Raw genomic sequence first — 27,448 nt, 5'->3', positions numbered from 1 at the left:
CATTTAACAAAGCAGCTTATGAATGAGTACAGTGCATCTTGATCAAGGTCATTTCTTTTAACTTTCTCATCCACCTCTCCCAACACACACCTTCCCTCACGTTTTCTAATTTTGTAGGATATACATACATTTTCTTCCCCCTTCTCTTCATTTGTCTAACCCTCTCTTCTTGATGCTACTCTACCCCCCTTTTAAGTACTGGTATCCTGGTGTTTATGAACTATCGGTTTGTCTTCTAAGGAATTATACTGTTTGAGTTCTCCCCCCAATCCACCCTACTTCACTTAATACATTTGTATACAAGGGCATACTAGCTGAAGTATTTACTTATGTATTTATAAACCAATTCTTACTTCCACATCTGTAACCTTTGTCTTTCTGGGCCTGATATCACCCAACACACAGCTTTCAAGATCCTTCCATTTCTTTTTTTTTATTTTTTTATTTTTTTTATTGTAATTAGTAAAAGGGTTACATGATATTTGCCAGATAGAAGGTGCATTAATTCACATACATTGATACCCTTTCACATGTCTTGGTACCCATTTCCCTCCCGATCCTTCCATTTCTTTGCAAACTATGCAATATCATTCTAATGGATGAATAAAATTCCACTGTGTGTGTGTATACACACACACACACACACACACACACACACTCACACACACAAACACATACACACCATATTTTCTTGATCTCTTCATCCATTGAAGGGCACCTGTGCTGATTCCCTACCTTGGCTATGGTAAATAATGCTGCTATGACCATGGGTATGCTGGCAGCTTTATTGTATCCTTATGAAGGGGTGTTTTTGCATCAATGTATTTTCTAAAGTTATTGTTTCTACTGAGAACGTTCTTTCTCTTATTTACCATTTAAGGTCTGTCGTGGTTTATATCTTCAGTGTCTCTCAAGGGCCCTGTACTTGGTCTCTAGCCTGTGGTGCTGTTGGGGATGAGGGAACCTTCAAAAAGCGGGGCTTAGTGGAAGGATATGAGGTCATTGGAGATGCCATTGATCGGCTACTTATGCGCAGGGCCCCTGTTTTTCCTCTCTCTGTGGTTTTGATTTCTGACCATTGGTTCCACCCCATACTCTCTGCTGTGCCTCAGACACTCTGAACATGAACCAAGGTAAATATTTCCTCTCTATAAGCTTATTGTCTCAAATGTGAAGTTACTGCATTAGAAAAAGACTACCACAGCTAGTCATTCATCTCCTTATTCCTTACCTCTGGAATAAACAGAGTCAGATTCATGTAAAACATCAAGTCTAGTTAGAGGAAATATTAAGTTTGTTTGATAAGGGTCTGTTACAGTGCAAAGGGCTTGGCTTGGTATTGTGATGAAAAGAGTAGAATTTTTTGTGGATGACCTTTGTAGGATTAAAATTCAATCAGTATATATTTCATATCTGCTTCAAAGTTAAATTATACTTTGAATTTTACGTGAAAAGGTCTCATTGGGAGATGATAAGGAAGAAAGATACTTGAAGGCTCGAGGATTGGTTTGAGTGGTACAGCACCAGCTGTGAGCAAGCAAAGAAAGTGCATGAGAGGTTCTGAATTCAAGCCCCAGTATTGGCATTCATGCACACACACACACACACACACACACACACACACACACACACACACACACACACACACAACAATAGAACTAGAAAAATAATAGAAATAAGAAATAGACATTTCAGGTATACAGGATAAATTTTTAACTATATTCAAACATGAACATATTGTTTCTCTTTGCATCTCTAAATGTGTACAGAAGTCTCTTCTTCAACTTCATCTTCATTTTGCTGTTGAAATTTCTGGAGAAGCTTAGGGCCCAGCAAACCAATAAGCAGACTTCCAATCGGAGCTGTGAGAAGGATGGCCAAAAATGCCACTGTTAACACATCCATCCCATACTTTTCCAGCTGTTCATCTCCTTGAGCTCTTGCTGTGTCCAAAGCCAGAGACCCTATTGCAGCCTAAAAATAGTTTACATATTTCAATAATTGCAAAATATCAGGAACCCAATAGTTAAATCTTCTTTCATACCATTTGTCCAAAATATAGAATACAATTGCAACTATATGATTGCTATTTAGTTGGAAACTATAGGCATTCTAATAAATACATGGTAATCTCAAGCACTCATAAAGTTTTTCTTTGACCACTATAGTACACAGATTTTGGGTCAAGAAATTGAGACACGTGTCGTCAGGAAGGTAAGTTAATTGTGAATAATATAAGTGGAAAACCTAGAAAAACAGCATTGTACCACCTCCTTATCTTTGGTTCTAAAATCCCACATGGATTTATGAAATTTGGGAGAGTACCAAACTTCTATATACATTTTTTCCTTAGTAATTTAAGAACTTTGCTTTTAACCTAAAGGAAATACTTTATAGCTTCTCACTGGCATCTCTAAATTAATAGCATCATTATTCTTGTGCTTTGATGTCATGACTGAGAATAATGAGGATCTCTTGGAACATAGGAAGTGTGCTAGCCACTCATATGATAATGCAGAGGACTGCTAAATGCTCTATGGTGTATATAGTATGAACACGTAGGACAAGGTGATGATGCATGTCCCAGACAGGACAAAGTAGGACTGCTAAAACTGTCACATTTGATCAAAATAGTATGCGATTTAAGGCTTATTTCTGGAACTTTCCACTGAATACTTTTTGGACTGTGGTTGGTATAGGTAACCAAAACAACTGATAATGAAGCCACAGACAAAAGACAATGGTAAAGCATCACTGGAGTTGTTTTTTCCCCCCATACATGTTTCTTCATTATGTAGAAAGACCATTCAAGTATAATTGATCATCCATGAATCCTAAGACATTAAACTATTCCCAAACATGAAAATGGGGCCATGCTATTTCTGTTTTACTCTCTTCTTGGAAGATCTTGAAATAAAGGATTAACAACTTTTTTTTCTTTTTTTTTTGCCAGTCCCAGGCTTAAGCTCAGAGCCTGAGCACTGTCCTTGGATTTTCTCAAGGCTAGAACTCTACCACTTGAGCCTCAGCACCACTCGTGGCTTTTTTCTATGCATGTGGTACCAAGGAATTGAACATGGGTCTTTGAGCATGATAGGCAAGCACTCTACCACTAGGCCAAACTCCCAGTCCAGGATTAACAACTCTTTTTTTTTTTTTTTCCAGAAGATAAATCAGTAAAACACTGAAAGAGAAAATTAGAGCAGGGTGTCTGTTGATCATGCCTATAAATCCTAACCATTCAGGAGGCTGAGATCTGAGGATTGTGGTTTGAAGCCAGCCCAGGCAGAAAAGTCCCCCTGAGACTCTTATCTCCAATTAACCACTAAAAATGAAAAGTAGTGCTATGGCTCAAATGGTGGAGCACTTGTCTTGAACACAAACAGGCTCAGGGACAGTTCTCAGGCTCTAAGTTCAAGCCTTATAACAGACCAAAAATAAATAAATAAATAAATAAATAAAGTACGAGGACTCAATAACTGCATACCCAAAGCTATGGACATGTAATGGAAATATAAACATAACTATATAGACATAAAAACCTATGACTCTATAGACATAATGTTTTATTTCATAAATTAATGTTTCTATGACATATAAACCCTTAGCCTAATTCTGATTAAGTTCTAAATACTAAGTCCCAGTGATTGTAAATAGAGATTCCCTCCTTGAACACTTGTTTGTTAAACTTGTCATTTAAAATATGATGTAAAAATTAACATTAATAAATTCTTTAATAAAAATAAATAAAGTAAATTGGTGTCAATTCTTCAAAAATAACCCAACTTAAATATTTACTTTTGCCAAATGTATATAAGCCTTCATAGTCAGTATTTCAAGGGGTTATCTGGAATTAACAGTTAAAGTGTTTAGCCATCCAAGCCACCATTACCTGTACTGTGGCCTTTGGAAGCCATGCAAAAGAAATAAATATCTTTTCCTTTAAGTTAAAACCAGCAAAACACACCATCAGAAATGTAGTCAAAACTCGCACCAATATTGCAATGCCCAAAGTGGCAATAGAAAGGCCTATAAGAAAAAACAAGATTTTAGTTATTTATTCAAATAGGAATACTACTAAAACATTCTTAATTTTTATTATCTTTAAGCAGTATAAATGACTTGTTATTCAACAAAGCAGTTTATAAATAAATTGGAAGGGGATGGAGGAAGGGAAATGGGGACAAAAACATGAGATGGGGTATCAATGTGTGAGAATGGCAAATGTAACTGTAACCCCCCTATACATTACCCCAACAATAAACAGTAAAAAAAATGCATCTCAATTGATGTTATCCTCTTTGACATTCTCACTCATTCATCCCAAACCACCTCTCCCTTACTTTTCTTGGTTTTGTAGGCATACATTGAATTTGTTGTTGTTGTTGTTGTTGTTGCCTGTGGAGCTTGAGCTCAGGGCACTGTCCCTGAGCTCTTTTGCTCGAGGCTAGCACTGTAGCCACAGCACCACTTCCAGTTTTTGAGTGGTTAATTAGAAATAAGAGTTCATGGAGGGCCGACTGCATTATCCCCCAACTTCTTCTCCTCAAATGTCTACCCCAAACATTCATAATTTTAAATATTAAAATAGTGAAGCTCCAATTAAACGCCAAAACACTGGAAGTGTAACTGTGTCTCCAGTGGTAGAGAACTAGCCTTAAGCAAAAAGCTCAGGCACAGAGCCCAGGACTTGAGCTCAGGCACAGAGCCCAGGACTTGAATTCAAGGATTGGAGCAATGCACACATTCCCAACTCATTAGTTATCTTCAAAATGTTGGTTCTTCATCAGAAGAAGGCTGTATGAACATTCTTATCCTTGGGAGAAATATTATCCATCCAACCATCCATCCCTCTGTCCATCCATCTGTTTATATGTCAACAGGCTGTGGTTCTATATTATGAAGCATCATTTTCTAGCCAATTACTCTAAAAGACAGATTATAATTGTACCCACTGAGGGCAATTTAATAGGATATGTAGAGATTTAGCCCAAGTACTTTGAAATTCTTACCAACAGTTTCTGGTCTAAGAGATGCAACGAATACTTCTGCTCCAATCAGTCCAAAAAGAAGGGGCTGAAAAATATTCCATGCCACTGCAATTATCTTTTCCACCTCTGACTAAAAACAAAAGTAAAACATACACAGTAATTTTATTGTGTGAATACCTAGTGGTTACATATATAAAACTTGGTATAAATTAAAATATTTTTTTTTTATTTTGCCAGTCCTGGGCTTGAGCTCAGGGCCTGAGCACTGTCCTTGGACTTTCTCAAGGCTAGAGCTCTACCACTTGAGCCTCAGCACCACTTCTGGCCTTTTTCTATGTATGTGGTACCGAGGAATCGAACCTGGGTCTTCATGCATGCTAGGCAAGCACTTTAACCACTAGGCCAAACTCCCGGCCCTAAATTAAAATATTTTAAATATTTGCCTTCTAGTTCATAAGATTACTGCAAACTGATCTGGCTAAATTTAGTTTGGGTCACCAATATCTATTCTCTCCATTAGGCAAAAATAGTATATGATCTTGCCAAGATCAACTGTATAAAAATGTGTTTGTAAGCAAATAGTAACCAGATAATTTACATAGTATATATTGAGAAAATAGAATGTATATTGAGCAAATGAATATTCTTAATGCGGTTAATTTTCTTGAAAATCAATAAGAAAAAACAAAATAACTGGCCGGGAGTTTGGCCTAGTGGTTAAAGTGCTTGCCTAGCATGCATGAAGACCCAGGTTCGATTCCTCGGTACCACATACATAGAAAAATAAGCTGGAAGTGGTGCTGAGGCTCACGTGGTAGAGCTCTAGCCTTGAGAAAGTCCAAGGCCAGTGCTCAGGCCCAGAGCTCAAGCCCAGGACTGGCAAAAAAAAAAAAAATAACTATGAAAATGCTCAAAGGCTTTAGGACAAATTGTCTTGTAATTGATAATAATAAAAATGGCTGGCTTCATTCAAGAAAATGTGCATTTGTACAAGATCAGAATTAACACATTTTTCATGTATTCAATTATCAGATGTATGAAGACTATAAATACTCAAGTCAGAAGAACAGATCCTCTCATAAACTTTGCTTGTAAAGTAAAAGTAAATTGACCCAGCCTTTTTTCCCTTTCTTTTTTATTAAAGAAATTATTAACATTGATTTTTACATCTTATTTCAAATGTCATGTTTAACAAACAAATATTCAAGAAGGGAATCTCTATAGACACAGCCTTTTATCGGAGTAAACTGATACAACTGAAGGTAAAAGTGATCACATCTTCCTTGAGCAATCTGATTTCTAGAAATTCATGCAATTGAGAAATTCAAAGGTATGCAATACCTTGTTGATTTTTAATGTCTGTCTCTCTTTACATTTTAACACTTCTGAAATTAGGATGTGTCAGTTTAATTGGAAGCATTCTTTCCTTCTTGGTGGCATGTACAATGTCTGTGGTTTTTAGAACAGAAATGTCTTGCAATTTATGAAATACATTTTGTGTAAAAATATGTTATTAATAGGAAGGGGTAACAATGTTCAAGAATGTACTCACTACCTTACCACTCTGATAATAAAATAAAATTAAAAAAAGAACAATCCAAGGCAGAGAAAAAATTAATGCATGTTTGTCTTGCCATAAAACTAGAACAATATTACTATCTGTTAATGGACTTGTGAAATTAAATGTGGTTTAACTACCCAGTGTGATGCATTGCAAATATTAAAAGAAAATGGATGGTTGCAGGATAATATGACCATGATATTGCTCTCTTGCCTGCCTATCTATCTAATCTAATCTATCTATCTATCTATCTATCTATCTATCTATCTATCTATCCATCTACTTCCCTACCTACCTATCATTCTTTTTTGTGTGTGTGCTGGTACTGGCCTGAGCATTGTTCCTTAGCTTTATTCATTCAAGGATTGCACTCTACCACTTGAGCCACAGCTCCACTTTTGGCTTTTTGGTGGTTAACTGGAGGTTAAGAGTCTCTCAGTAACCACGCTTCGAATCCCAATCCTCAATCTGTCTCCTGAGTAGTGAGGATTACAGGTGGGAGCCACTGGTGCCCAGCACCCAGGCAATATACTAAGTAAAGACATCAAATTACAGACTTGTGTGGAAGGTAAAACAGGGATTCTATATGTGTGCATTGGGTTTACATTTCTATATAGATAGGTAGTTGCTTTCATTAGTACTAATGTTACTAATGTAAAGAATCTGTCCCCCAAAATCAATTTGATCAAGAGTCATGAGCAAAAGAACTTAAAAGTGCAATTCACCTTGGTGTCACCCCATCTCAGGCCTGCAAGGAAAGCCATGACCAAGGTACACAGCCCTCCAGATCCAGGGAAGCCAAAGCGCACACTGCTGAACACAGCCAGGACAGAGAGGCCCAGGACAAGGGAAGCTCTTTTCCATGCAAGGTTGTCCTGGAAGAGAAGAGGGGTGGTCCAGTCAACTATTCCATGTAACTGATCTTTCCATCTCCAGGATTTACAGGGAACTAAAACCACCAGAGTCACAGCAACATCTACTCTTTCTTCCTTAACAGCAGATTTACAAATGTCAAGTTTCTGTTTCAGAGACATCAATTCCCTCTGCCTGTAGGATCAAAACAGATTTGGAATACTAGAAAAAAGCGTATGGGCTCTGGAGCCAGATGGACTGGGGTAAATGCTGTGTGTGTATGCGTGTGTGTGTGTGTGTGTGTGTGTGTGTGTGTGTGTGTGTGTGCATTATACATGCCAGTCCTGGGGCCTGAACTCAGGACCTGGGCACTGTCACTAAGCTTGCCTGCCTGCCTGCCTGCCTTCTTCCTTCCTTCCTTCCTTCCTTCCTTCCTTCCTTCCTTCCTTCCTTCCTTCCGTCCTTCCATGAACAAAATAAAAATATTTACCTTGTTTTAAGACACAGCTATGCATTATTGTTCTGGGAACTAAACTCTTATAGATAGGTAGATAGGCAGATCTTACTAATATACTTCAATATATACTTATACTTCAATATATACAATATACTTGGCCAATAACTCAATATTTCTTTGTATTTTTCAGAACTAGTTACATAAATTGTAAAACAATCTACCTTCTCTTGAAACATTGACTTTATAGCAAAACATGACAATATCATTATTCAACTAATGTAAAACAATTGTTCTATGTAGCTGTTTGTTTCAGTTACATGACTAATTTATATACCTCCGAGCTTTCTTGCTCAAGGCTAGCATTGTACCATTTGAGCTACAGCTCTACTTCTGGCTATTTTCAGTGCTTCACTGGGTTTAACTTCGTGACTGTGGTTCTTAATGTCCTATATGAAGTTATTCTTTTCTCTTTTTTTCCCCATTATGGTTAATCTCATGTGTTACTGTATCTGATATTGTTACCTGGTATACTATATATATGTTTATTTGTTTATTTGAAATAAGAAAGGGAAGGGGAAAAACAAGATGACTGGGAGGGGATAGGCGGAGGGAAAGGAAGACAAAAATGTGTGAAGGGGTATCAATGTTCGAGAAGTAATTTACCCCCTACCTGACAAATGTAACCGTAATCCCTCTATACATGACCCCAACAATAAAATACAATTTTTTTAAAAAAAGTCACATATGTGACATCATGCCTAACTACAAACTTTTAATTGTTAAGATGAAAGAATTTCTGAATAAAAACAAATCTGTATCATTAAAAAGGAACTTTCTTTCTTCCCTGTCCAAGCTGGCTTCAAATCACAATCCTCAGATCTTGGCCTCGTGAGTAATTGGATGGGGTGTCCTGAGCCACCTATACCTGTCCCTGCTTGGCTTTTAACTTGAAGCTTCTTTGGTTTTTCTTTCTCAATTCCTGCATATCAATAAATTCTAAGAAGCGGTAGACCTAGTATAGTCATTTGTTTTTATTGTTTTAAAATCTAAGGATTATAAACTTATCTCTCAAAAAATTTTTGAACACTTTAGAAAGTGACTCAGAGACATGCAAACTGGAGAAATCAATTCCCTGAGTTTTCTTCTAGCTCTACTGCTTTCTAGCTATATGATTGGTTCAGGTCACTATCCTGTCTCTGCTTCAGTCTCAACTAATTAAAGGGTGGGTGTTGTAGCAGATGAATGTCATTCCAGCTACTCCCAGGCTAGCCAGGCCATAGGCACCAGACCTGATATCAAAAATTAGCTAGGGCCAAAAGGGCTGAGAGTGTAGCTCAGGTGGCTCCACTGAGGTCATGCACTACACACACAAGACCCTGACCTGAGTTCAAGTCCCAGTCTGCCAAAAAATACAAAAATCAAATGTTTTCTGTTGCTAGAAATGTTCCGTGTCTGTACTGCTTGTAGAAATGCCGTGTATTTGCCAAGCTGCAGGTGAATGCCATATCAAAAAGAGGCCCGAGAAGATGACTTAATTTGTATCAGATTTCCATTGTTTTACATATAACATGTGCATGTGTATACTTATATATTCATTTTTTATATCTAGATTGTACATACAATCATAAGATTTTTGAAGCATGATTGAATTTCAAATCCAATTACACTGTGATCACAGATATATTAGTTAACATTCTCCTTTAGTTAAGTTTCAAATTTTCTAAATACTTGGAAATTTCAAAATAAAACTATTAAAAAAACCCATTTCCATATAATTATCTGTCCTCACAAATTCTGGAGGGTGAAAGAAAAACAAACAGACAGGCAAAGAAACATAACAACTCCCTTTGTTTCTGGTTACAAAATCCCTGGGTAAGTAGGCATGGCTCAGCATGCCTGTAATAACCAGTACTCAGCTGACTAAGCCAGGAAGATCAAGCGCTGAGCCAATCTGGCACAGCCAGACCCTGCATCAGACTCTCTTCTCCCACCACCTTGATCTCCCACCACTCTGATCTCTTCAGAAAGAAATGATTTCTTATATTGTATAAGATGCTAGAAAAGGGGTCAAAAAGTCAAATATTGCTTTAGTTGGGTATTACAAAACTTCAAGAAACTCACATATTCTATTATTGTAGAGTGAATATTATTTGTTCTATAGTGTAAATTTTTAATGTCATAACAGAAATTAGACAGAGCCCCAGGCTACACTGAATCTTTGCATTTAGCCTTCTTACAAGCCACATGGGTGGCGCTGACAGCGCAGACAGCATTTTCTCAGTGTCATGCTTATCAGGCTTTGGGGGATATGTTCTGCTATGCTTTTCCCAATGACACTTTGAGGGCCTGACTTTCCCAGGTTACTTCTTTACCTGGTCAGGGCTTGGGAAGAACTGAATGAAAAATCCAAGAAAAATCCCAGTTGCCACACCAATCACCACCTCCAAAATACCTCGGAGGACATTGAACACCATGGAGCCTGAAAAATACATGAAAAGACAAACTTCAGATGGAACTCCCACCAATACACAGGCTTTAATTTATAGTCATCAAGTCTCTGGAAGGAGATTCTTCAGGACATTTCCTACTACCTACAACCTTAAATATATGTGATTTTAAATGCCTGATAAAAATGGGTCTATCATCCAGAAGGGAAAAGGATGTGTGTTTGCTTTCCTATGTGGATCTTAGACTCAAAATACAACCTTGTGTGTAAAATATCCACAAGGCCATATGCATCTATATATGCATATATATATTTAAGTGGACTAAAGACTAGTAGTATATGTGTAGGAGTAAAACACCATCGAGTAAATCGCTTGAAGAATTAACAAGCAGTTAGTAAAGTGAGTGTCAGGAAGCTGAAATGGATTATAAGGAGGCAGGGGAAGCAGCTGGAAGGGAGTGGATGAAAAAGGGTATGGAGCATATACAGTCAGAATATTTGATGTACAGATGTGATGAAGGAAGCAGGAAATATGAAATGGATGGGGGAAGTAAATGGGATGGCGAGAATCATGGAAGAGGCGATACTGATGAAGAAGTGCTGGAAGAATAAATGGACATGTTTTTTTTTAAAAGTGCCTATTTTATGAGGAGTACGCATACTGTTGGAGACAAATGCCAAAACAAATATCAGAAATGATCTATAAACATTTTTATAGGTTCATAGGAGTAAAAGTCTCCTTTAAAGGACTCAACAAATAGAGATAAAATGTATGGTCTAGACAGGTTCAGTAGACAGATAATTTGTCAGATTATAATTTTGAACATGATTTTATTCTTATTTAGGTGTTGTACAGAGGGTTACCTAAGTCAGGTAATGAGTACATTTCTTTTTGGACAATGTTACTCCTTCTTTTGCTTTCCCATCAGAATATAATTTAAGAGCTTGATTTCTCAAAAACAATAGATGTGCAGTGCTTTGGTTGATAAGTTTGTGTGTGTATGTATAATAACTAAAGAATCTGGAAAATGAAATGAAAAAATCCTCTTACTCCTTCTCAAGTGTTTATTATAAAGCAGCATTATTGAAAAAAATTGTAGAACAGTAGTATTGAAAAAAACATATTGAATAAATTGTTTGAATTTTATTTTAGAAGAACCATTACACAAACTATTGTAATATGGAAGGAAATGGAACCCACATTTTTCTCTCATAGTAAGCATGATTTAGGAAACTTTAATTTAAGAAAAGTTGTTAGTGCATTATATAGAAAATTATATTAAAATTGCTCTACCCATAAAGCAATCTTTCAAGATTATCCTAAGGGAAAAAAATGTGCTCTCTCATAATTGTGGTTTCCTGTTACTATGGTAATTACTTCTCTTATTAAAAAATAATAGCCTGGGGCCCGGGAGTTTGGCCTAGCGGTTAAAGTGCTTGCCTAGCATGCACAAGGACCCGGGTTCGATTCCTCGGTATCCCACATACACAACCAAGCCGGAAGTGGCAGAGACGAGACTGCAACAAGAGACAGAGAGCGAAAGCAAGCGGAGCCCAACCGAGTGGTGGCCGGAGCGAGCGGGGCCGGAGCGAGCGGGGCCAGAGTGAGAAGGGGCCGGAGCGAGCGGGCTGGAGCGAGCCGAGCCAGAGCCAGCGAGGCCCAAGCGAGCGGGGCCAGAGCGAGAAGGGGCCGGAGCGAGCGGGGCCGGAGCGAGCGGGGCCAGAAAGAAAAGAGAAGGGGGCCAAAAAAAAAAAATAAAATAATAGCCTGGAAAGTAATTTTATATATCTAGGATAGCTGCCAGGCAAAAGGCGTCACAGGCAGAAACATCTAGCTGTTATAGTAAAATCATGTTCAAGCTATTACTGTAGAGTATGTATGTTAAGGAATATAGCTCATGAATTGCAGTCTGTTGCACGGTAAGGCTACTAAAAAATAATAATATGGAGGCTCAGTCTCTTAAAATTCAAATTCCATGTGTCTAACTGGGTTCAAATTGAAAAGGTCTAAGGATAACAAGTCCTGGAGAAGGGCAGAACCTGGAAGATTCTTTAAGCTATCCACATTTCTCCTCAACCACTGTCTTTTCTCACCCCATCCCCCACTCTAGCGTTAATGAAACTCAGAGTAAACTCTGTTACACTGAAGCCATGACTCCTGATCCTGGCTTCCATTCCCAAAGGGTTGATTTAATTGGTCTGAGGTAATGTTTCCATGGGAGAGTTTTTTAAAAGGAAAAGAATCCTTCCCAGGCAATTGCAATGTGCAGCTAAGACTGAGAACCATGGGTTTTTTTTTTATTAAAGAATTTATTAACGTTGATTTTTACATCATATTTCAAATGACAAGTTTAACAAACAAGTGAGAACCATGGTTTTAAAGATGCATAACAGGAAAGTAATGGGAAAATAAGTCTGTGCAGGCACAGTAGCGTTATAATGAGAGACAAGAGCATGGGCGTATTGGATCTCATAGAGACATAGGAAACTAATAGTTCCTGAGCAAGAAGTAATATTATGAAGGCAGGGTTTTGAAAAGATTAATTTCCTGGCAGGAGTTTGGCCTAGTGTTAGAGTGCTTGCCTAGTATGCACAAAGACCAGGGTTCAATTCCTCTATATCACATACATAGAAAAAGTGGTGTTGTGGCTCAAGTGGTAGAGCTCTAGCCTTGAGAAAGCCCAAGGACAGTGCTCAAGCCCTGAGTTCAAAGCCCAGGACTGGCAAAAGAAAAAAAATAATTTCCCAAGATGAATGGCAGATTTCCAGAGTAATGGATGGAAACGGAAACCAGTGTAAATCACATAATTTTAATATAAAGTAACTTCAGGGGCTGGAGAAAATGAGAATGTGTGATTTCCCACGGTGTATACTTCTATGAAGCAAACTCAAGTTGAAGCTAAACTACACTTACACTTTCTCAATGATAGGAAATTACAAATATGATTTCCTTATTTTGGACAAAAGATGAAGAAACTCATGCTGTGTCAAAGAAAAATAAAGACATTTAAACACTTCTTTCTTAGCCTTTTGCCTAATATTACAGGTAGTTTTTGTTCATATCCATCCATTTAGTGAAAGTATTAATAGTGTGACAAGTTCCTTCTGCTCTTCTTTCATTACCACTTGAAGCAAAATACATCCATGTCAGATATTTATTAAGCACTAGTAACATACCCAATCAAATCATTGTTGTTATTGTCCATAAAATACTGAATATGACAGAAGGAAATGGTTCTTATTTTAGAAGTATGGTAGGCCAGATGCCATGGCTCATACTTATAATCCTCACTATTCAGGAGGCTGAGATCTGAGGGTGTAGTTAAAAGCCAGCCCAGGCGGAAATGTTGCCAAAAAGGAACTCTATTATACTGCTGTTGGGAATGTAAATTTGTTCAACTAGTCCGGAAAGCAGTATGGATGTTCCTTAAAAGACTAAAGATAGAGCTACTCTATGACCCAGCAATCCCACTCCTGGGCATTTATTCAATAGAACACAAACATTGTCACACTAAAGCAACCAGCCCAACCATGTTCACTGCAGCATTATTTACCATAGGCAAGGTATGGAATCAATCCAGATGCCCTTCAGTGGATGAATGGATAAAAAAAATGTGGCATATATACACAATGGGATTCTACTCATCTATCAGAAAGAATATTATATCATTCATAAGGAAATGAAAAGACTTGGAAAGAATCAAAGTAAAAGAAGTAAGCCAGATCCAAAGAAACAGAGGTTGCACGATTTCACTAATTTGTGGTAACTAGAATGTGTCTATAAATCTACAAGTAAACACACTGGATGATTAAAAGAATATACACCGGAACTTGATAAATTATGGGGCCTCTGGAAATTTACACATTGAGGCCAAAAGAGGATATGCATAGGAGAGGATCACAAAAGCTCAATAACTATGTGCAGATGATCATACAAAATAATAGTTTACAAAATGAACTCCAAACAAAGGAAATAAGAGATTTTTTAAAGTTCCTGTTACCTTTTTTCCCCTTTTGTCTTATTTGATAGCTTGTCTTAGGGAGGGGAAAGGGGTTACAGAAGAGATGGAACAAAGGGTGAACAAATACCACACTGATACTCACTAGACCCAATGTGGAAAGTGAATTGTGCATCTTGTGGCTGGTGGATGGGAGGGAAGAACTGGGAGAGAATGAGGAAAGGGAAGACGTGGTTCAAAAAGAACTGTACTCTTTACCTGACTCATGTAACGATAACCCCTCTGTACAGCACTTCTACAATAAATATATATATATACTAAAGCCAGCCTCGGCAGAAAAGTGTCTGAGACATCTCCAGTTAACTGGAGGTGGAACTGTTGCTCTAATGATAAAGTACCAGCAGTGAGTGAGCCAAGTAAAAGTGCAAAGCCTTCAAGTTCCAAAACCAGGCGCATGTGCACACACGCGCACACACACACACACACACACACACACACACACACACACACACACACAGAAATACTCTTCCTTCCTCTCAGACTGTCTGTCTTGTATACTCTTTGTAAAACCTGCCCATCCTTTGAGAGAAGCATGTAGATAAAAGCTTTCTTAAATCTAAACACGAGCTGCTTTCCTTCCCTTAAGTCTGCTTCCTAGCCCCATTCTGTATTTTCTCTCTGGAGGGAGGAGGGGAGGACAGGGGCCTCTGCCCCTCCTTAGGTACATTCCTGCCATTGCTTTCCTATTTTTAACTTGCCTTGAGCAAACATGCCATGCGTATGACATTACAGCCTTCCCCTTCCAGAGAACATGCTATCTCTTACCTGTGGAGAACGCCATGCCCAAGCATGTGTTGAAGCCAGTGATGGCCAGAATGTCATCGAAGCTGCCAGCAGCCATGAGCAGGGTGGGGACACCCTTTTCAACTCCGTAGCCCCCTCCCTGCAAAAGGAGCATTGAAGGTACCACAACGGCAGGAGACACAGCACCTAAAACAAAGCTAAGCATGTAGCACTTGAGACATTCGTGACGGCAATTTAGTGATTCTTAGTACTTAGAAAAGAATGATAAGGCTGGGAGTTTGGCCTAGTGGTTAAAGTGCTTGCCTAGCATGCATGAAGACCCGGGTTCCATTCCTTGGTACCACATACATAGAAAAAAGCCAGAAGTGGTGCTGAGGCTCAAGGGGTAGAGTTCTAGCCTTGAGAAAATCCAAGGACAGTGCTCAGGCCCTGAGCTCAAGCCCAGGACTGGCAAAAAAAAAAAAAAAAAAAAAAAAAAAAGAATGATAAACCAGGTGCCTGTGGCTCGTGCCTGTGATCCTAGCTACTCCGGAGTCTGAGAGCTGAGGATTGCGCTGCCCGGCAAGAAAGTCCATGAGGCTCTTATTTTAAATTTACTACAAGAAAACTGGAAGTGAAGCTCTGGCTCAAAATGGTAGAGAGCTAGCCTTGAGCAAAAAGAGGACAGGGACAGAGCCCAGGCTCTGAGTACAAGCCCCATGGCCGACAAAACAACAACAAACAAAACAAAGCAAAATCAACCTTTATTTTTCCGATACTCTTTTGAAGGTTTGACTTTGGCCAACGATAGTTTTTCAAATGGCAGAGAAATATCAAACTAGAAACACTCATCCACTTTATAGTTTATTTTGGAATAGAACATTGTTTTTCAAAGTATAGGCATGCACATACTTTGGTTGTCTAAAATTAGATATAGGTTATCTAAAAAAATATATATAACATATATTTATAGATTTTTTTATATTTACATTTATATGTTATATCTTAATATACATATGATATATATTTAAGATATACTTATATAAATCTTAAAATCTTGGCACTAGTGGCTCACACCTATAATACTAGCTACTCAGGAGGCTGAGATGTGTGGATTGCAGTTCAAAGCCAGTCTGGGTAGGAAAGTCCATGAAATTATTATTTCCAATTAACCAGGAAAAAGGTAGAAGTAGAGCAGTGGCTTAAGTGGTAGAGCATCAGTTTGATTGAAAAAGCTAAGGGTCAAAACCCAAGCTCCTGAGTTGAAGCCCTAACACTGACAACATAAATGCAAATGTCTTTATGAATGATATATAATTCATTTTCCCGTGTCCTTAAGAAAATGCTACCAGGCATATTTCATATAACAAAGAAGTTATTACCCCAGTATAAATCCCCACTGCCAGGGCAAGTCCATCAGGAAGTGAGTGAGAACAGCAGCTGTGCACGCCTCCATGAGACAGGGACCCATGGAGAGTCGGACACACACACCCTTCAGCTTCTTCAGGGCCTGGAAGACGAGCGTAGACTTAGTAATGGAATCCTCTGAAGACACCCAGAGAGCATGACCTTAAACACCTTTTCTTCAGTATTCAGACCAAGTCTGTGGCATAATGAATTTTACAGGTAATATATTTTTGTGACAAAACCTCTCAGTGTTTTAGAGAGTGTCTGAAATCCTCAGAAGGACCCTAGGAGACAGGTAATAGTATCATCTCATTTTCTGATGCCCTCCTCTGAAGGCATGAGTTACAATACTTGGCTTAAGGTCATGAAGTTGAGGAGTGGTGGGACAGGTTGGTGAGCAGGCTGGCAGCTTCCTGACTTCTAAGCCCTGACTTCATCGTCTCTCTCAGCGTTGGTTTTGCTGACCACCTAGGCCCCAGAATGAGGTAAGGGTAAAGAAGCTTGTCCCTCAAGAACGCTCACTCCAGTGGTGGAGATGTGGCTCAAGTGGTAGAGTGCCAGCTTTGAACAAATAAATAAATAAATAACTAAATAAAGCCAAGGGAGAATATGAGGCCCTGAGTTTTCAACACGCGCGTGCGCGCGCGCGCGCGCACACACACACACACACACACACACACACACCCTTGGTTTCTTCATTCAAAGATAAAAAGGACAAAAAGATCTTACAAAAGACTTATTCCATATAAAGATAGTTTCCATAGCAACTGTGGTTAGCGTACACAATAGAACTTTCTGGAATTTGTTCCAGAAAGGTATTATACATTCCTCTTTCTCCATAGTCATTTACTTAAGAACTATGGCCTAAATCTGTGTCTTTATTCTATTTTATTTAATTAATTAATTTATTTCTTTTTGCCAATCCTGGGGCTTGAACTCAGGCTTGGGTGCTATCTCTGAGCCTCATTGTGCTCAAGGCTAATGTTCTAAGACTTGAGTTACAGTGCCACTTCTGGCTTTTTCTGAGTAGTTTATTGGAGATAAAAAAATCTCACAGACTTTCCTCCTCTGGGCTGGCTTCAAACCACAATCCTCAGATCTTAGCCTCCTGAGTAGCTAGCATTACAGGTGTAAGTCCCTGGCTCTAGGGCTTGTGTCTTTATTCTTGTTGCTGTAGACAGTAACCTCTGCTTTCTGCCTATGCATTTCTGAGGCTCAATGATTCCAAATACTTGCAATATGGAAGCAACGAATTTCTGGTACTCATGATCCAGTAATTCATACCTTTGGATCCAGACCAAGGCCAGCACGAACCAGTATGACGGAAAGGGCTATGCTCCTCAGAGAGGAAGACCAGCTGTGCTTGACCCGCACGTAGTCACTGATGACCGGGATGTTTCTGATGAGAAACCCAGCAAGCAGCATGCCTTCAATGGGGAAGTCAAGCAACATGAGTAGGTTTTCAAATACAGGAAGTATTTCTCCGTACTTTACATGGGAAAGAGACTACTATATGATTTCTACCTATGTGTAGTTCTTGGCTAAATTAATGTAAATGTTTAATTTAAAAAATGAAAGTAATATAAATTAGAGAGGCAAAGATACACTTTAATATGGACATAAAAGTGTAGAATGGCTAGGTGTGGTGGCTCATGCCTGTAGCCCTAACTACTCAGGAAGCTGAGAAAGGAGGATTCTGGGTTGAAGCCAGCCTGGGTGGGAAAGGCTATGAGCCTCCAGTTAGTCAGCAGGAAGTGGAGTTTTGGTTCAAGTGGTAGAGGGCCAGTATTGAGTGACAAAGGCTAAGAGATAGTGCCCAGGTTCTGAGTTCAAGCCATTTGCTTTCTCTGTGTCCTTCTAAGCTTCCCCTTCACATGGCTACAAAACGTGAGGGTATTTAATGAGAACTGAGGCTAATGATAGCTTGGGCTGTGAATTGTGACTTGTTACAGGCTTCCAAACTTCCAATTAATTAAAAACACAATTTACCCTGAAGTAAACAGGAAGCATTCGGCACTTACCAAGAAGAGGTGGTAATGGAGGCAATGTGGGTAACTTAATGAGGCCAAACAGTTTTCCTCCCACGACAGTACAATAGAACAAGATTAGGATTCCAAAAAGGTTTCCTCCAGGAAGACATTCGCTGCCCGTGATTGACCATATCACAGCCCACAGAAGAACAATCATGGTGACTGGAAGAAACCAGGAACATTTGGATGTATCAAGCTGTCACGGGTAGGTTTTGATATGATCCATGATGATGTATGAGTGACAAGAACATAGCTGTATGATTCCCATATATTTGAAGAAATACGGTGTAACCAGTGTCTCTGAATTTCCCCACCCCTCCCCATCTTCTATCACAGTACCAAAAGAAGCCACTATCTTGAATTTTTCAACATTCCTAATTTCCTTTAGAATTTTACTGCCATTGTATCAGCAGTTAATAGTATCAGGAGCAATTGCTGTCTTGGCCCTCTCTATAAGCATAGGGGAATACTGAAATTCCAGAATTTATTTTATTTATTTGTGCCAGGGCTTGAACTCAGGGCCTCATGCTCTTGCACAGCTTTTTGTGTTCAAGACTGGTGCTCTACCATTTGAGCCACATCTGTACTTCCAGATTATTATTGGGGTTTTTTGCTGGTTAACTGGGGAAAAGAGTCTTCTAGACATTTCTGCTGAGGCTGGCTTTGAATTGGGATCCTCAGAGCTCAGGTTCCTGAGTGGCTAGGATTCTAGGCATGGACCATCAGCACCTGGCTTTCCTATTATTAATTCATCTTGTCTTATTGTGCTATTCATAATGTAAAAATATTAATATTTCAGAGAAATGATGTACAAAAACACAAGCTCTGATATAATTCCCTATATACCACTTTACATGTGCAATGCCTGGTAGAGAAATGCTTTGTCAGAATATGCTGTATCTCTCATGAAGATCTTTGGTAATAAATTATTATTTTTGTCTGAAACTACTTCTTCTTATGCTCAAAAGATAGCTTTTCTAAGGTATAACTCAGGTATATCTCCAAAATGGAAGACTTTTTTTCTCACAGTTCCTTGGATTTCTGGCTTTCATTTTTGATAGTAAATATAAATTCTGATTCTTTTTCTCCCCTTTGGCTGTCCTAAGATCTTGCTCAGTTTAATTTCAGAATGATGTGTCTAGGTGTGGCTTCCTTTTCATTTGCTTAAATTTAAAAAAAATAGGCCAAAAAGATTCTGTCTTTATTTCATCAACTCTTTCCTCTTCCCCACCCCTATTCTCTAAACCATGTTTAAATCAGTTAATAATTTACTTTCATTTATAATTTTGGAGAATCATTTTTTCACATGTAAGGCTTATTTCTCAAGAAGAATGCTCAAATATATTGAATGATCCAGGGAGGCAAGACCACGTCATCTTGCAAAATAGAAATAAAAACAAGTTGTCTACTGTGAGCTAATTTTTCAGGCAGCTTTGTGAACCATGATTATAAATTCATAAACAAAAAAGAATTCTCAAGTCACATAATTTACCCTTTTGTTACATAAACTATATGTTATATTATAAAAGTTACGACTGGAAGTCTGCCATATTTTGAATGGTCAAAGTTTAAAAAAATATAATTTAAGCTAGAACAAGTATTAAATTTCCTGTGCTCTTATTAGTGGGTGTATATTTTGGAATCTGGTTTTCTCTACGTGTTCTAATAAAGTTTGAATATCTTTTCACATGGGAAAACAGAATCGTACTTAGTTCCATTAAAAACATATCTAGAGTCTAAAATAGAACATATTATACTTGACTTTCATTGTATCAGATGAAAATGATTTAAAAAAATAAAATATCTTTCAGAGCTCCAAACTGAAATGGAATTATCACGGTTTGAACATTAGAATGGGCATAATGGTTCATGTTTGTAATTCCAGAGTGTGGGAGGCTGAGACAGTATGATTACAAGTTCAAGGTCAGCCTAAACTATTGGCATTCTGCCCGCAAGGGGGAAAAAAGCTTCATTTTTCAATCAACTTACATCCTAGATAGGACGCTACGTATTTATTTCAATGATGCTGTAATTTCTCAATATGTTTTTGAAATACATAATCTTTGAAACTCTTTTCTTTTTCCAGTTAGACTGTATATTTCTTAACAGAAGCAATACATGTGTACATATAGTTTTAATTCACAAACAAAAATTGCATCACTGAATCTGAACATCCATACAATACAATAATCTTTCTTTGCCTTCAGAAACCAAAATCCATTCTTAGAAGATATCTATCTATCTATCTATCTACCTACCTACCTATCTATCTCTCTGTATATATATATATATATATATATATATATATATAACATATATAACGATATTTAAAATAGTTTGAGTTAAGTGCTAGTGCCTTATGCCTGTAATCCTAGCAACTCAGGAGGCTGAGATCTGAGGATCATAGTTCAAAACCAACCTAGGCAGGAAAGTCTGTGCAACTCTTATCTTCAACTAAACACCAAAACTGCAGAAGTGAAGCTGTGGCTCAAGTGGCAGAGCACTTTAACAAAAATGTTCAGAGACAATGCCCAGGCCCTGAATTCAACATACACACACACTTACTGTCTGACATAATCCCTCCTCCCCCTGCCAAAAAATAAAATTCTCTATGTGTTCAAAAAGCAATGGCAGATCTACTACAATAAATTGAATCATAAACAGATCTACTATAATAAATTGAAACATAAACTAAGCTTATTATTTATAAATCAATAGGATTTAATTAGAAGTACAAATTGAGCTGTATCTGCTAGTACTTGTAGTGACAGTAATAACAGCCATCACAGGTTGTGCTTTTCTGTTTAAAAGAGACCTCTTGCAAACATTTTTCTCATTAAAGCCCTACAGGAATTCTGTAAAATTACTCAGATGTATAAATGGAGGAGTTTCCTTGATCTATGTTCTTTTCCACTTTCTTCTGACTCAAGTGGTGGTGACCTGGAAGGCCTGGGGTAGACTATGGTGCATTCATCTGGGTCCTTGAATGACGGATTGTGTGGAGCAGGCATTAAGAATGCTAACCCACTAACAATCACCATCAAGAACTGCTGACCTGCCAGTTTTTCCGTAAGGGAGAAGTACATTTCCTTCTGTCTTTTAAACCAAGATGTATCATAATTCCAAGATGAATTATAACTTCATCCTGTTTTCTTTTTGTGCCAGTCCTGGGGTTAGAACTTAGGGTCTGGGCTCCCTGAGCTTTTATACTCAAGGATAGCACTCTACCACTTGAGCCTCCGGGTTCCATTTCTTGCTCTTTGGGTGCTCAATTGGATATAGGAATTTCACAGGCTTTCCTGCCTTGCTTTGAACCATGACCCTCAGATCTCAGCCTTCTGAGTAGCCAGGATTACAGGCGTGAGCAGTGGCATCTCGGACCTTCTCTTTCTGCTTTCATCCTTACCGTATACATACCGTTCGTTATTACTCTGCCCAGTAATCCATGCGGAGGACAAGCGCACCCTGATCTGAGCCTCTGCAAACAATTCATTTCTGCTGGTGTTTCCTGTAATTTTTTCTCACTGCTATTCAGTAAGTTACTTCCTTCTGTTGGCTCATTTCCATCGACACCTCTGGAATTCATAACTGCCTCCTCCTGTATTTAAAGCAATTTAAAAATTCTTAAAATGGCATATTTTCTACAGATCTTTGTAGTTACTGGTTTTTTCACATTATAGATGAAATTGCTACTACTAGACTCAAAGATAACATTTTATAAAGAAAACCCACAACTTACTGCTAACAAACCAGCTACTTCTTTGAAAAACTGTGTTGAGTATTTGGCATTGGGTTATTCTTTTTAGAATTAAAAATGCCTGAGTCACATAAAACAAACATTGTTTCGCAATACCCAGTTTAAAAACTGGAATAGTTAAGATAGAATTCAGAGCCAAAAGTTGTTACATGCATCAAAAGGGTTCAGGGAAAGTAAACCATCTGTGAGGAAAACCCAGGCTGGCTTCAAACTCACCTTTCTTTTCTGCTTCAAGTTTTTAAATGACACTCAAGTGCCATCATGCTCAGGTTGGAAAATTGCTTAAGTGAGTAGCAGAGAATGTGGAGACCACAATTCTGTAATTGGGTAGAAATACATGTCTTCTTTAAAGTAACAGCTAGGATTGTGTACATTTGATCACAGATATTTACCTGTGTTTCCACATGCACAGCAGCTGGGAGCCTCGTCCCTGTGGGTGCTTCCAGATGTTGGCATTGGATTGCTTTATCTTCATCTGCCATGATTTACAATGACAACGAAGACCATACAATGGAGAGGAATGAGATCTGTATTGATGGAGAAATTGCACAGACAATAGCAGTAATCTGAATTTCTATGTAAGTGAATTATACTCATTTCTTTCCTCAGAACTCTGAATGGCTAAAAATATTTTAAGTTAAATTGCTTCAATGGCTGAACTTTTCTTTGATTCCATTATATTATCTTGAACCATTTTTTTTTTTTGTCAGTCTTGGGGCTTGAAGTCAGGGCCTGGGCACTGTCCCTAAGCTTCTTTTGTTCAAGGGTAGTGCTCTACCACTTGAACCACAGTGTCACTTCCAGCTTTTATCTGTTTATGTGGTACTAAGGAATTGAACCAGCCCCTTCAATCTGATTTTATTTTTACTGCTTTCCAAAAAAAAAAAATCCCTGTTTGACCAGTCACATTCTTCTTCTCCACCCTGTGTTTTGAGTTACACTTCAAAATATTTGAAGTAGTACTGCAACTAAAATCTCCTGGATTCTCTGGACCAACTCAATGAAGCATGAGAGCTCCAGCTGTTGTTGTTGCTAATTTCCTTTATATGGAAGCAAGGCCAAACACACCAGGTAGCTCCACCTATGCATGTAGTGTGCTCCCAGGCTTTGTTTGAAAAGATGGAAATCTTTTCCCCTGGGGAAAACATCTGTATCATCATTAGGGCTTGCATACCAAGAATCAGCCATATACCAGTTACCAACAGGAATCACAGCTGCTTGAAGGCTAGGCATTCAGGGATCTCGTTATAGAACATGCTCTGTAAATATTTTCAAATGAAGAATTGTCTCCATTATACGTGTAGAACCAGGAACTTGAGCGATCTAGTCTATAGGTAACAAACAGATGCCTGCAAGGACCAGATACAAAGAGATTGATAAAAGGAATTGAATGTGCATGAGGTGTTGAAATATGGAAAGGAGAAGCTCTAGCCAGGCAGGAGAGGATCTCACCTGCACTCCTAGCTACTTAAGAGGCTGAGAACAGGAGGATTATGGTTCGAGCCTTGCTTAAGCAGAAAAGTTTATGAAAACCCTTTTCAATTCATAACTGGACTTGCCACCTTAACTAAAACTAATGACTCAATTTAAAGTAATTGTAAAATAATTTTAAAAATGGAGGGTGGCTGGGAGTTTGGCCTAGTGGTAGAGGGCTTGCCAAACATGCACGAAGACCCAGGTTCGATTCCTCTGTACCACATACATAGAAAAAGCTGGAAGTGGTGCTGTGGCTCAAGTGGTAAGAGCTCTAGCCTTGAGAAAGCCCAAGGGCAGTGCCTAGGCCTTGAGTTCAAGCCTTGGGACTGGTAAAAAAAAAAAAATGGAGGGTCTAGGTTAGGCTCACAAGAATGACATTGAGAGCACTAGTAACTGAGCCAGCCATTAAGACATGTGCCATTTTTGCCATGATCACAAGACTGGGTCAGTGTGACGGAACACACTTGTGATACCAGCACTAAAGAGGCTGAGAATTATGAGCTCCTTGTCAGCCTGGGCTGAATCACAGAATCCTATCTTAAAAAATAAAAAAGGAGATATTTTTTAAAAAGGAAATGGGAAGTGGCATCGTGGGGAAAAAATAGACAGCCTTGAACACAAAAGAGCTCGAGGACAGCACTCAGGCCTTGAGTTCAAGTCCCATGACCACAGAAACAGAACAAAAATAGGCAAAGTAAACAAATAAAAAGGAAACTCAACATAGCTGACCAAGTTTAAGCTGTAGAACACCACAGCAGCTGTCACCTCGAAAACTTTGGGTCTGTCAACTCTGACAAACCAATTTTTCCTGTTGAGAAGATCTCATGATCTACTGACATTCCGTTTGCAGTAATGAATGACTACATAGAAACACAAACATTTTACTAACTTCTACAGAGTTCTGTATGTGAGCCACAGAGTCAATAGCCAAGAGAGGATACTATGCAGCCTGATCACTCTTATTCATTCACAAGTCCAGAGAAAGCCGCTACACAATTAAACCAGAAGTGGAAGGCTGACCTTTGGTATTCATTTCTACAGCAAGCACCCCTTTAAAATATGAAGAACTGTCTCTGTCTTATGCCAGTGTCTTTGGGTGCACTGTGCTGTGAATTGTATTTGCTTCAACATGTGTAATTTTCCTTTTTATTTATACCTTTAAGCTTGCCCCTTCTCAAGTTCTCCTGTGGGTACAAGAAGACACACTAGCAAAAAGAGGATTTAACTCCTACATTATCCACCCACTTTGAATATTGCCCTTGGGGATTAGACCTGGGACACTAACTTGCAATTCTTTCTTTTCTTTTTGTCAGTCCTGGGGTTTGAACTCAGAGCCTCCTTGAGCTCTTTCTTTTGCTCAAGGCTAGCGCTCCACCACTTTGAGCCACAGATTAAAAAAAAAAAATTCACAGGGACTTTTCTGCACTGGCTGGCTTTGAACCGACACCCTCAGATCTCAGTCTCCTGAGTAGCTAGGCTTATGTGTCTGAGCCACCAGCTCCTTGATCAATTTATTCTACACGGCCTTCTACTGAAGCCCCCTACGTGATGAAAATAGTCAACACTCTCCTAAGGACCCTCACATGCCTGAGAAGGTCCTGTGTGAATTAATCACGTTATTTACAACTCTAGTAGTGAGTCAGAACTGCCTGATTACACGTTTAGCTATTATCTCATTCCACCGTATCCGTGAACTCCATTAGGGTAGACATGATGTTTAATCCCTATGTCTGCCTGGCTCAGAGAGGACATTCAGGCATTTGCTGGTATGAAATGCTAATTCTGACTTGCCCAGAATCAGAAGCGAGCTGCAAGGCTGCAGGAACCTAGACCCTCAGGCAACAGATAGGATCCTGCCTGAGACCTCCCGAGGGTCTCTAGGCAGAAGCCAGGGTCCTGCCTGGCCTGGGGGCAGAAGGCCTCACCCTTCGTTTTCTTAATCATCTAGATAAGGTAATGAGGTGAGCGAGGGAGCTGAGGGCAGGTAAAGAAAACAAAACGAAGGCACCACTTCCACACACACCCCCAGCAGCAGGCGCTAAAAAAAAAAAAAAAGACAATTCCCCTGCACCAGCCTCCACCCTCAGTAAACACCCGGGGAGGGGGTGCAGGAGAGGGGCCCCGGGGATCAGCAGGGGAGGGAGAGAAGGATGGGGAGGAAGTGGGGAGACGAGGGAGCGGGGCCGGGGGAACCTGGGCCGGGATCCGTGGAGTCTGTGTCCGGTCCAGGGCGCCTGGGCTCCCGCGGGCCCAGGGCGCGGTGTGTATCCTGGGCGCGGTGCCCCTTCGGAGCGTGGGGACGGCGGAGGTCCAGCCGGGTCTCCACACCCACGCCGGGGTTCCGGATGCGCGTGGCGCTGCTCGCTCGTGCGCCTGGCCTAAAGCCGGGATCTCCGCAGATAACGGCGCGCTACCCGGGGAGTCTCCGCCTCCGGCGGCGTCGTCTCCACCCCCTTCCCCGACTCGGGGACCGGCGCCCGGCTCCCGGGGACCTGCCGGCACCCCCCTCGCCCGAGGCTCCTCTCCATCTGGAGACCCCGCCCCCGGCCCGCCCTGCGCCGGGCTCCGTCCTCAGCCACCACCCCTCACTTCCACCCCACGAGGATGGCTTTCCGCGGGGGCTCTAATCGCCTGGACGACTTGCATTGTTCTAGGTCTAAAAACCAGTCTTGTGCATCAAATTCTCAGGTTGCTGTTTGCACCTTCCTTTCCTTGGATTTCCCGTGTGTGTGTGTGTGTGTGTGTGTGTGTGTGTGTGTGTGTGTGTGTGTGCCCACCCACAGTGTCCCTTACCTGTTTTAAGCAAAAGCCAATTTTCATCTTGCTTTTCAGTCTTCCAGTTAAGTTTCCTCTACCGGTAATCCAGAAATCACACAAGGTTCCGTCCCATACCGATTCCAAAACGATGATTTTCCTAAACTGAATTCTTCCCCGTTCTAAACCTTGCAATAAATAAATAAATAAATAAATCTCAAGCTTCCTCTTAGCACTTTTCTTTCAGTCATATGATGATGTCGTTTGAGCCTGGTAAGGTAGAGCAGGGCCGTTCAAGCCTGGAATTCTAGCTTCTTGGGAGGCAGAGATGGGAACTCAGGTCAGTCCCTGCAAGGAGATTCCATCTTAACCAATACGTGGATATGATGGGCAGAAGTTGCTAACCCACATACAGGGAAAGCCGTGGAGTGGGCTTGCCATTCCAGCCTCACAGAGAAACACAGCCCATGGGGGTAAAGAGAGACCCACCCCCATCTCAAAAAATCACCAGTGTGAAAAGGAGCTGGAAGTACAACCAAACTTTAATCCCAGCATTGCTAAACAAACAAATAAGTAAATAATTTCTTTCTATAGATGAGCGGAATGGACTTTCCTGCCTAGTCTGGCTTTGAACTATGATCCTCAGATCTCAGCTTCCTGAGTAGCTAGGCTTATACTGGCACCCAGCTGCCATGATATTCTTGTAAGTGTCACACAAAGTTCACTAATTCACCACCTAATGATAACGATATGCAAAAGCCACCTGACCAAACCATTTAGCTTAACTTCCTCATTACAAAATGCAGAAAACTAAAACCAAAGGGAAGTTGGATGTCTTAGTTTAAGATAAAAACATCCATAAAGTAGGCGGGGGTGGGGGGGCACAGGGAGAATGCTGCTGCTGCACGATCGCGATCCCGACAGGAAGCATCTGAGTAATAGCTCATTAAGTCTACAATTAAAAATGGCCTCGAA

General features: G+C 39.7%; 1 protein-coding gene across 1 annotated transcript; it reads right to left on the bottom strand.

Moving 5' to 3' along the window:
• Positions 1 to 490: 490 nt before the first annotated feature.
• Slc9b2 (solute carrier family 9 member B2) lies at positions 491 to 26,218 on the bottom strand. Its single transcript, XM_090356740.1, has 12 exons — positions 25,913 to 26,218; positions 22,636 to 22,770; positions 21,904 to 22,084; positions 18,478 to 18,648; positions 17,741 to 17,883; positions 16,432 to 16,559; positions 15,092 to 15,267; positions 10,234 to 10,340; positions 7,278 to 7,427; positions 5,013 to 5,121; positions 3,893 to 4,029; positions 491 to 1,974 (listed from the first exon to the last, which is right to left on the bottom strand). The coding sequence occupies exons 2-12, from the start codon at positions 22,723 to 22,725 to the stop codon at positions 1,756 to 1,758; spliced, it is 1,611 nt and encodes a 536-aa protein (XP_090212866.1). The 5' UTR covers positions 22,726 to 22,770; positions 25,913 to 26,218; the 3' UTR covers positions 491 to 1,755.
• Positions 26,219 to 27,448: the final 1,230 nt, after the last annotated feature.

The sequence above is a fragment of the Megascapheus bottae genome, chromosome 23 (assembly GCF_031878675.1).
Source record: "Megascapheus bottae isolate mThoBot1 chromosome 23, mThoBot2.hap1, whole genome shotgun sequence".
Classification (NCBI taxonomy): Eukaryota; Metazoa; Chordata; class Mammalia; order Rodentia; family Geomyidae; genus Megascapheus; species Megascapheus bottae.
This window is presented reverse-complemented; position numbering and strand designations above follow the sequence as displayed.